The 11,400-nt window shown below is 36.8% G+C and overlaps 2 protein-coding genes across 2 annotated transcripts; one reads left to right on the forward strand and one right to left on the reverse strand.

Moving 5' to 3' along the window:
* Window positions 1-245: 245 nt before the first annotated feature.
* Window positions 246-4,507, forward strand: LOC130729583 (protein kinase PVPK-1-like). Its single transcript, XM_057581380.1, has 3 exons — window positions 246-785; window positions 1,378-2,303; window positions 3,407-4,507. The coding sequence occupies exons 2-3, from the start codon at window positions 1,396-1,398 to the stop codon at window positions 4,251-4,253; spliced, it is 1,755 nt and encodes a 584-aa protein (XP_057437363.1). The 5' UTR covers window positions 246-785; window positions 1,378-1,395; the 3' UTR covers window positions 4,254-4,507.
* Window positions 4,508-9,522: 5,015 nt separating this feature from the next.
* LOC130720548 (NAC domain-containing protein 83-like) lies at window positions 9,523-10,454 on the reverse strand. Its single transcript, XM_057571205.1, has 2 exons — window positions 10,164-10,454; window positions 9,523-9,591 (listed from the first exon to the last, which is right to left on the reverse strand). The coding sequence occupies exons 1-2, from the start codon at window positions 10,452-10,454 to the stop codon at window positions 9,523-9,525; spliced, it is 360 nt and encodes a 119-aa protein (XP_057427188.1).
* Window positions 10,455-11,400: the final 946 nt, after the last annotated feature.

Raw genomic sequence — 11,400 nt, forward strand, 5'->3', positions numbered from 1 at the left:
AAAAGTTCAATTCTTAAGTGTCACATTCTTGAGAAGACTTCTAGCCTTCATCACACTCCAGCTTAGAATTGTGAGAGAATTTAGAAAAAATAAAAATCAATCATGCTTGACTATTGAGTAAACAGTAACACTACTCCATCCACACCTTAGCAAAAGAAGCAAAACAATAGTGAAGAGGAGGCATGATGGGTCAAGAATGAAAGTGCCCCCATCGCTGCCATAAACCTCTCACTCAGCGTGCACTCAACAAAAATAAAGCATTAAATTTCGCAAAACAAGAACAAGAAACTAGGCGAAATTGGGTTTCTTTTTAAGGGAACATAACCATTAAGATAAGGGAAACTCCTCCACCTTTTTTATTCTTTTTCATTATATTATTATTATTACAACCCTTTTGCTTCTCAGGTTAAAGCTTCGTTTTCTGCAATTCCCATTTCACAAAGCCTAACCCTTCATCATCATTCACCACCCCATCATACATAAACTTGCAAAAAAGGAAAAGAAAAAAAATCCAAAAATTAATATTAGCATCAATCAAATTATTATTATTATTAATATTAATTGTTGTTGTTGCTGTTTCTATTTGTTTTGTTTGTCTCTTTTCTTTCTTGCTCTTGGATCGGATCTGAGTCTCTTGAGAGTTGCAGAAAGCCACTACTACCACCAAAGTTGCTTCACTTTGTGGGAGTATGTGTGTGTGGTTCTTCTTCTTGCTTGTTCTATAGCTATGGAAGAAGGTTTCTTGCTCTTCAATTGCATTGCTGTTGTTTCTTTTCTCTGATCAGGTTTGTGCTCTTTCACGCATACCCTTTTGCTTTTGCTGCTTTTTTCATAAGGAAAAGCTGAAGGTGGCTTCTAAGAAAGCTTTAACTTGTGGGTTTTGTTACAAAGTTTGAAGCTTTTTTGGAATACAAAACTTGGGTAGGGCGTTGATTTTGGAGTGTGGTTTTTGTTTTGTGTTGGGTTGACCAGATAAGAACTGGGTTTCTTGCTAAGTTTACAAAAGACTCGAACTTTGCTTGTAGGTTCAGCCTTTGTGAATTTTCTTGATCTTCTTCTTCTGCAAGGCTTTGGTTTTGGGTAAAGGGGTTTGTTTGCTTTTGTCTGAAGTTGATGTTTTTACCTTTAGATTCAGTTGTTTTCTGACTAACGGATTATGTTCGATTGGATGGTTTTCTGGTGATGCATCTTGCCAATTTTCTGATGTTTTTCTTAATTTTTGTTGTTTGCTTTTCTTTTTGTGTTTTTGTTTTTAATTTCAACTAGCATAGTTGTGTAGATATTTTGTTTTCTTTATTGAGAAAGTTTTGTAGAAGTAGACCCTATAATTGAATGAGTACATCTCCTTAATTGACTGTGCTGAATTTGATTTTGCAGCTTATTAAGAATTTCTTGATGGAGTCACCTGTTGATGGAGGAATTGTGTCTTTATCAGAGGTTCAGAATTCAGTTTCTGGGGTAGATCATGATCCTCCTTCAACATTGGGGGCTTCTCGGCCTCCCATAAGAGGATCTAGAAATCACGGGGCTTCTTCGAATCGCCAAAATTATGGAATGAAGACCATCAACCGTGAAAACAGCTATGAAGAATTACCAAATATGGAGAAATCTGATGACAAATCTGTTGAAAATTGTTTGCAGAAGAATATCTCTGCAATAGAAACAAAATTGTGCATCGATGATCCAGTCGACGATTCCAAGAATTGTGATTCTAGTGGCGTATTAGAATCTGACAGCTGCATATTACCTTCGTCAAGTGAATGTGTTAGTGTTGATAAGTCAGTTGAAAGCGGAGAAGTTACTAATTCCGGTGAATTTAACGAAAGCAGGAAGACTAGCATCTACAGAGAGAGTACTGGAAGTGATGTTAGTGATGAGAGCAGCACCAGTAGTTTGAGCAGCAATTTGTATAAACCCCACAAGGCAAATGATGTGAGATGGGAAGCAATCCAAGCCATCCGAGTTCGTGACGGGGCATTGGAAATGAGACATTTTAGGTTGTTGAAGAAATTGGGATGTGGAGACATAGGAAGCGTGTATCTCGCTGAGTTAAGTGCCACAAAGACTTGTTTTGCCATGAAAGTGATGAACAAAACGGAACTGGCAAGTCGCAAGAAGCTCGTGAGGGCTCAGACAGAGAGAGAGATATTGCAGTCGCTAGATCATCCGTTTCTACCCTCGTTATACACACACTTTGAGACCGAGACATTCTCGTGCTTGGTCATGGAGTTTTGCCCTGGTGGGGACCTGCATGCACTCAGGCAAAGACAACCTGGGAAGTATTTTTCAGAGCATGCAGCCAGGTTAGCAATTCCTTGTTTCCTTCCATCATTTCTATCTGCACATAACATGCAGGCACATACAGGACCATGGGACCTGATAATTGATAATTATGTTTTTTTTTATAAGCAATTGATAATTATATATTCCCTGGATTTATGGACTCAATTAAAGTGTTTGACAGAACCCACAAGGGAAATTATATTGGTATTTGATAGCTCTATCTTTTCAATGAAAATGAGGAAATTGTATTTTTTGACCTGATATTACTGATGATGGTCATTTTTCATGGCTTTCAAATCTCGAACTCCTTAGAAATCAGAAAATCCACATATTTGTAGCAAGATATTCTTTTCAGTGTTGTCAAATATCCCGCCATGGTGGACTTCCAGTAAGTCGCCATGACCGATATTCTGCCATAATCCACCATCTGTCATCAATATTTGTCAAATATGACCTGCTTTTGGCTTTACGCCGTAACCTGCCATCTACCATTAATAACACTGATTCTTTTCTACTTTTGTTGTCTAAAAACTCTCAATAATTTGTTTAACTCTTTTTAAGGATGCCTGCATTATTTGATAAATTTATGCTTGCTTTTGCAGGCTCTACCTTTTCTTTTCTGCCTTTCATTATTACTTTAGTTCTCCACAACCCCCCTTTCCTCAATTGTGATATTTGGGGTGAATTTTATACCCTTTCTTAGTGCTTTATGGTCTTACGAGTCACCATTTTCTTGCCACTTTTCATTTCAATTTTTTGTGGTTGCCATGTGATTTGGTCACAATTCTTTTAAACAGCTTTTCTAAGTGTAAAATTTGTCTTTCTGTGTTATAAATATCAGTATTTGTTCTTTTCTTGTGTGAGCAACTAGTACCTGTTTGTTGTCATCAATAACTTCTGCACTTTTAACACAAAAGTCTATATCAATGAACTCGACATCTCAAATAGCTTTCTAGGTGGAAATCACTTCCAGTCTCAAGTCCTCTAGATTTCAAATATATTTAGCTTCTCGTGTGCTACTCTCATTAACTCAAACTAAGATGCTTCTTCTTTTTTGGTGTTGTATGTTTAGAAAAGTATCTTGATTAAGTATGTTGTGATTTCATCTATATGTACTATGCAGGTTTTACGTGGCGGAAGTTCTCCTTGCTTTGGAGTACTTGCACATGCTCGGGATCATCTACAGAGACCTGAAACCTGAGAATGTGTTGGTAAGAGAAGATGGTCACATAATGCTCTCAGACTTTGATCTCTCTCTAAGGTGTGCTGTGAGTCCAACTCTGGTGAAATCATCAAACACTACCTTGGACACAAAAGGCTCATCGGGATACTGCATTCAGCCTGCGTGCATCGAGCCAACCTGTGTGATCCAGCCAGACTGCATCCAGCCTTCATGTTTCACGCCGCGATTTCTCTCCGGCAAATCCAAGAAAGATAAAAAGAAGTCAAAACCGAAGACTGACATTCACAATCAGGTTACCCCTCTCCCTGAGCTTATGGCTGAGCCGACGAATGCTCGATCGATGTCCTTCGTGGGCACACACGAGTACTTGGCGCCTGAAATCGTCAAAGGGGAAGGACACGGCAGTGCTGTGGATTGGTGGACATTTGGGATATTCTTGTACGAGCTTCTATTTGGAAGAACACCGTTCAAAGGCTCGGCGAATCGAGCGACTCTGTTCAATGTAGTTGGCCAGCCTTTAAGGTTTCCAGAATCACCTAGTGTGAGTTTTGCTGCCAGGGACCTGATTAGGGGTCTGCTTGTGAAGGAGCCTCAGCATCGTCTTGCCTATAGACGTGGCGCCACAGAAATTAAACAACATCCCTTCTTTCATAATGTGAACTGGGCGCTGATCCGGTGTGCGAGCCCACCGGAGGTTCCAAGACAGGCGATGAAAGCAGTCGCGGCTGAGAGGGTGGCACCAGGAGTGAAGCCTGCTGGTAATTATTTAGATATTGATTTCTTTTGATCCTTAATGCTTGCTTTCTTTCTTTCTAGTTTGGACTAATTTCCTTCCATCTTATTTATTGGTGTTGTTGTTGTTCCATGGTTCTTTCTTTCCATTGTATAAAAGGATGCAACTCTTTTATCTACATTGATCAATCAACGCTTGTAATTTGTTGTCCATGATAAACTGCTGCAAGAAACTCCAGAATGCATTAAATTGATGAACAAAGTTTCTGGTCTATTATTTATTCCTCTGATAAGTTTGGTCTCTTAAAATTGTGGTCCCTTTTTTCAATTTTGCAAATGTTCATTTCTCAACATGCACATAATACTGGCCTACCGCGTGCTCGATCAAGGAATGCTCCAAGCAAAAGAAAAAAGTTCGGATGAAATCCCAGATACACTTACACTCGGAATGAAATAAGGATATAATATAAGAGAGAGAAATGAGAAATAAGATGAGTGACCTGATAGGATAATAAGAGAGATTGAAGAGCAAGTGAAGTGGAAATGAAATCTAACAAAAAGTAACGTGCGAGTAAATCAACATCGAAAAGCAAATTATTAATGAAATTTTTGGAAGGAAAAAATTAGAATGAGATATTTGTGATATCATGTTAAATAGATAGTAACTATTTGGCAGTGTTGAGACGAGTTTACACGTATACTTGTGGATCAAGTCCCCATTCTAGTCAAAGTCAAGGACTCAAGGGGCAGCGCGAAGTTAAAGAAACAAATGATACTTGCACGGCCCAAACTCTAGACTCAGGAGGTATTTTAGTCTTGGCTTAATTGCACTTTTCGTCCCTAATGTATAGGGCTTGTGTAATTTTGGTCCCCTGTGTTTAAAATGAGCAATTTTGGTACACCAAAGATTAAGACGTGATAATTGGGTCCTTCCGTTAGTTCTCCGTCAAATATGTGGAGCTCATTAACGACGTGGATCTGACTGTGTGCGCCACTATGATGCCATGTAATTAATTAAAAAGAAAAATAATTTAAAAAAACTCATAGATAAATAAAAACCATTGCCCATATTCATATTCCCTTTCATCATCTCAGCTTCATCTACATCTTTCCATTTGAAGAACCCAAAAATTACACACCACCCAAACCAATTTCAGAAATTAATTCAACCCAAAACCAACAACAGGAACATCAACATCAACATCAACATCAAACTCAAAGCCCTCCCTCTTTCCCTCCAACGTTCATCAACCCAAAACCCCTTAACCTCCCCTTTCATCCCTTTTCTCTGACCCACCATTACCACCCCCTTACCCCCTTCATCAAAGGAACAGTACATGTCATCAAACCCATGAAAAAATCAAAGCTCTCTGAGAGCTTGAACCTTGATGAAAACTAAGTTGAGGGAGGTAAATCGAAGAACCAAGCTTCATCCTTGGGAAAACCTAATTGAGGAGGGCAGATCGAAGAATAGGAATGCGGTGGAGAGGAGTTGCGGATGGTAGAAAACACGGATTCAGCGGCGACGGAGATGGGTTGTGGCGTTTGGGACGACGACGACGAAGTGGTGCGAGTTGCTGAGCGCCGGTGGGGACGAAGGTCGGGGGGTAACTACGGTACTCACAGGCACGATGGTGGTCAAAGTTGTCGTTTGATCCTGGTTCCGGACGGGTGCTGGTTGTACGGAAGAGAGTGGCGGTGTTGGTGAAGAACAACATACAGATATGTTCGGGTTAGTGGTGGTGAAGAAGAGGAATAGGAATTTTTTTTGTTTTTGGTTATATAATAATAATATATTTAATTTTTTTGGACAGTACATAATATTTTTTTTACAGAATAGGGATTTTATTTATCAATGATGTATTATTTTTATTTTATTTCAATTCTTTTACTTTTAAAATATAATTTTATTCAAGGTGGTGTGGATAGCAATTCCATGCCATTCAAGGGTGGTGTGGATGTCCACGTAGGCTAACAGAGTTAAGGAAACTAACGAAATAACTTAATTATCACGTTTTAATCTTTGGTGTACCAAAATTACTCGTTTTAAACATAGGGGACCAAAATTGCACAAACGCTATATATCAGGGACGAAAAGTGCAATTAAGCCTTTAGTCTTACAATTGGACTGCTGGATTTCAAAACCTTTGACCCAAAAAAAAGTGCAGGATTTCAAAGTGAGAAAGTGATGGGAATAGGAAATGGTGCCCAAGATAAGTGTTTACTATTAGTCGCCTCAGTTTATGAGCATTGCATCCCACCATTCATCAATACGTACTAGGAGAACTTCCACCATTTTTAAAATGATCTTTATGAGGATTTCAATGATTTATCTGGTGTTGTCTTCAGTGGTACAGTTAAAAACTGTCCCACGGTAGTGCAGTTGAAAAATAGCCATTGGATAAAATAATTTAAAATTGAATGGTTGAGATTAATTTTAGTAGAAGTCTGAATTTACTGAAATATCCTTAAATTTATTTTCAATCTTTCACAGTTCCACTGTCACCAACAACCCATCCTTTCTCTTCTGGGTTTTCTCTCCATCTTTCTCCCTCCCTGCCTTGCGTTTCTCTCTCTTTCTTTTCTTAAATCCTAAAATTTGATCAGGGTTTTGTTCTTAAATTTCCTAATTTCATTAAACCTGAGAAAAATTCTTCATCAATTCATAGAGATCCATTTGCATAAAAAGTCAAAGATGCAAACTTTGGGTCACAATTCCATTGAATCTAAGAAAAATTCTTCGATTCACAGATACCCATTTGCAGAAGAGCACTGAAAAAATTCAAAGCTGCAAACTTTGGGTCTTTCAGCAAAGCTGCAAACTTCATTTCTCTCTCTTGCTTGGTTAATCTTCGTCTGATGCATGCAATAGACTTGAGGTGGTGAGGCAGCCAGCAACCATCGCAGAAACATTTCTCCAACACCACTGTATGTCCCTGACTGATCGATGCTTGCTCACCGCCATGCTTGCTTCTAGCCATGGAAAGGTTGGTCCTTTATGGAGGAAACTCAGTGGATCTTTGTGGGTTGATGGAAAAATTGGATCTTGATTGATCTCCACACCACTGCTTCTCCTTCTCTTTCTGTTTATGTCTTGATAGTGCTCCGGCAACCTTCAAATTTTTGTTGGGAAATTGGGTTTTGGGAAAAGTTGTGACTTGTGAGGGTGAAGAGGTTAATGGAGTTTGAAGGGGATAGAGAAGTAGTGGAGAAGATGAGGATATTATTGTCTAAAAAATAAATAAGTTGAGGGCATTAATGTCATTACAAGAAATTTTTTCAAGTGTACCACTGTGAGTCAGTTTTTAACTGACCCACGGAAGCCATCGTCGATTTATCTTTCTACTAATCCTCTTACACACTAAATGAAGTAAGAAGTTATTGCATTTGGTATCTTGGGAGTGTAAAAACACTTAATTCTTTTTTCATTTAGTGTGTAGGAGGATGAAGTAGAATGATAGTATAGCAATGCTCGGGTTGCTCAATTTGAAATTAATATGAAAATTAGCAATTGGTATTTGCCAATGAATTGTGTTGGAAATTAATACATAATAATGGTTCATTCTTTTTTTTTTTTACATCGGAAAGATAATAATGGTTTATTCTAGGTGAACTATCAATTAGCTCCAACAGCTTAGCTAGACACCATCGAAGGGCCAAAGCTTTAGCTAGGAGAGGCTGCAACCGATAGGTTTCCTTATGCGACGTAGCCACCATGAACTCTCCCCTCATTCCAATGAGCAATCATGCCAAAACCAGTAGAAGAGTTTTCCATCCAACCTGCATCAAGGTTCACCTTTATAAAACCTTGTGCCAGAGATTGCCATTTGTTTCCTGGATCCTCCCGTACTGCATCCACAGAAATATGCCGCGAGGCATGGCTCCAATCTTGCAAAGCGTTCATGGAAATAGACATGGCGCGCCCTTCCAGGATAATAAATTACCCCATTACATACTGCATTATTTCTTGCCCTCCATATAGCAGATAGCCCTTGCAACACCATCCCCATGTGACCTTACCCTTGCATTTTGAATAGCCTCGACAGGCAGCCCCGATGGACATGGGGTGAGAAACCCATGCTACTCAAGCCCAATTACACCCAAACAAAACGTGGTGTTGCATTTCTCCGACCTATTAATTGCATAGAATTTTATATTTATTTATCAATATATTTATTCTAAATTTTGTTTTTAATTTAATTTAGATTATTTATTTTAAAATTTTCAATTTGATTTATCTCTAAACTAAACGTAATAGTTTATTAGTTTCTAGTAGTGATTTTTAACATTTTTTTTTTGGAACAGAGGTAGTAATAACATTTATAAAAAGAATAATAAGAAATAACATAAAAAGGTAGAATACACATATAATACTTGCGCATTGCACGTGTGTTGCACTAGTTTATTTATATTTTCATATAAACTATTTTTTTGTTACATCGGAAAATATTTTCATATAAAGTATTTATAAAAGCATTTTTGAAGAAAAAAACTCTAAAGTTTATTATAATCTATATATATATATATATGTATATATATATATAAAAGAGTACTGTTAAAAAATATTTATTAAAATTTGTTAATATTGCCATGTCTGACAAACTAGGTTCTAAGTGTTATGACCTATTTTATTGACTATTTAACAATGAATCTTTAAGAAAAAAATTTAGCCAATAATACTTTGTAATATAATAGGTTATAACACTCATTTACCAAGTTAATTGAGACTATTCGAACTTATTTAAACAGCAACTTTTCGGTGTTGCTATGCTTAACTATATTTTGATAAAACAAAATTCTTGTTTGAAATTCGATTTAGTTAAGATATTTTTTCATTAATGATAAATATCCATAATAATTTAAATTTTTATGAGAATAGTCTCTAATTATTTGTTTACTATTGAATTGGATGTTTGATTAATATTTTTAGGAGGAGTTTTGGTTATTTAATTTAAATGCATACGTATTATTAAAAAATCTAAAAATCCCTTTGAAATGAATATCATTTGTAATTGATATTAATTCAAAGTGTTTGAGAATAAGTTGTTATGAAGATGTAGTTTAGGTATAGTAGCTCTTTCAAACCCTTTTTTCTTGAGAGGGTTGTGATTCCATTTCTAATTTAAAAATTTAATATTATGTTTTATAACATGACATTTATTTCATTAAGTAATTACTTATTGGTGAATTATAAAAGATGACACCGATAAAGAGCACATGAACAATATTTGTTCAAGGAGATTCATTGCCCTTACTTAAGGAATGAGTGCAGTATTGAAATCAATGACTTTGCCACTCTTAGCATTGAAACTTTCCTCATTACATCATCTTGCATTCTTCACCTTATTTGCATCCTTACTATTGAAGATGCGATAAATAGCCCAGTTTGCCATCTACATTTTGAGTAACAAAATTTAGTGATTGATGATGAATAAGACAAAAGGAAACAAGTTTGATAATGATATATCCTACCTTTGTTTTTTTGGAAGCAAGAGAATTTTATTGAATAACAAAGAGCCTCATGAGAACAAGCCTCTCATGAAGGGAGAATAAAAGAAACACCCTTTGGAAGGCCAACCAAAAAAAGAGCCTCATTAAAAAATTTCTAAGAAAAATCCAGTGGAAAAAACGCCATAAAAGGAAAAAAAGTACAACAAACTCTGGCAAGCCAAATATCCAAATCCTAAAACCCAAACATGAGAATAGCAAAAACTAATTACAGAGTTCTTAATAAACCGACATGGTCCTGTTAAACCAAAAAAGAACACTAGCATTGCTAACAACCCATTTAAAATGTTAAGTGTTAATTAAAATATTCTGTTTAAGAATTCAGGTTACGTCTAATTTTACTCTAAAGGATATTTTATAGGTGAGGATTTCTTGACCCATTATAAAGACTTGTTTGATTGTATCTCTAAGCATTGTGGAACCATAACCGTTAGTAAGTAATTGCTTTATATGTTACCTTAGATGGGTTAGCAATCAACACAAGACGAAACTCATGCATCACCCAATTGGTCCTCCTAGCACGAGCTTCTTGCAATTCCCAAAAATTCAGGGTATTCCTCCTCCCAACCACCTGATTGTTTCGAGGGATAGGAATATTTTTGCCTTTTTCCATAACTCTCCATTGGCCGCTCCCAACAACTCTAATGTCAATGTTCTCAAGATCACGACCCATGGTCTTGTAGAAGAAGCACTTGCGTTCATTGAAAATTTTCCATCTGCAAACACAAGTTAAATTCAAAAACACCATTTTGTAGTTCAATTTCCACTTAGAAATTAAACAACACATAAACATTCATGGGACTTGAAAATTTTGATTTTTGTTGTGATATGACATAATTCCCATTCTCTGGGTTAGAACAAGGGCCGTAAAAGTTTAAAATAATTTTTTTCACACCTCTCTACCTTCAGAGAGAGAAGAATTAAAGATAGAGAGAAATGAGAGATGATTAATGATGTGATGGGAGAGAGAGAGAGAGATAGAGGGAGAGAGAGAGAGTCAAGAAGAGTGGAAATGAAATGTTAGAGAAAGAGAGGTGTGAATATGTCATAACTGAAGGTATGAAAAACGGTAGAAAGGGGGGGGTTTGAATAACGTTTTCAGTACAAAAACTACCACCTTAAAGATTTTAACAAATCTTTTCGAGAACTAAGTGCAAAAGATAGAGATAGAAAAGCACACAAGGATTTTATCCTGGTTCACTTGATAAATCACTCAAGCTACTCCAGTCCACCCGTTAAGGTGATTTCTTCCTTCTTAGAATGAAGGCAATCCACTAATCAGGTAAGAGTTACAACTGCACTTGAAACCTACAAGTGACTAACAATTACACTGACTTAGCTCACACTAAGATTCACTCTCTTAGTCTTCTCTAGGATCCGATCAACCTTGATCTCCTAAAGGAAAAATCAAACAACTGTTTGAGGTTGGTGTTTACAAGGGTTTGCTTCTGAATAAGCTGAGTGTAAACTAAAATAAATTACAAGATGAAAGAAAGCTTAGAATATGTCTTGCGCGTGTGTATTGCTTCTTGTATCTTTTTTTTTTTCTTCTTTTCTCTAGCCGCTTCTTTCAATCTTCAGCCTCTATATATACTCCAAGGATTAGGGTTGAGCGTTGCATGGAAATGCTACCGTTGGAGGGCAGTTCTGGAAAATCCAGCTTCTGCTGTGGCTGAGAACGTTAGGTAGGTCGT

This window comes from Lotus japonicus, chromosome 1, assembly GCF_012489685.1.
Source record: "Lotus japonicus ecotype B-129 chromosome 1, LjGifu_v1.2".
In the NCBI taxonomy this organism is placed as follows: domain Eukaryota; kingdom Viridiplantae; phylum Streptophyta; class Magnoliopsida; order Fabales; family Fabaceae; genus Lotus; species Lotus japonicus.

Bases quoted from the DNA above. Each gene is read 5' to 3' on its own strand.
- LOC130729583 (XM_057581380.1), top strand. From the start codon at position 1,396: ATGGAGTCACCTGTTGATGGAGGAATTGTGTCTTTATCAGAGGTTCAG. The intron at 2,304-3,406 runs GTTAGCAATTCC...TGTACTATGCAG, and splicing joins TTTTCAGAGCATGCAGCCAG to GTTTTACGTGGCGGAAGTTC.
- LOC130720548 (XM_057571205.1), bottom strand. From the start codon at position 10,454: ATGGTGTTTTTGAATTTAACTTGTGTTTGCAGATGGAAAATTTTCAAT. The intron at 9,592-10,163 runs GTAACATATAAA...CTCAAAATGTAG, and splicing joins TGATTGCTAACCCATCTAAG to ATGGCAAACTGGGCTATTTA.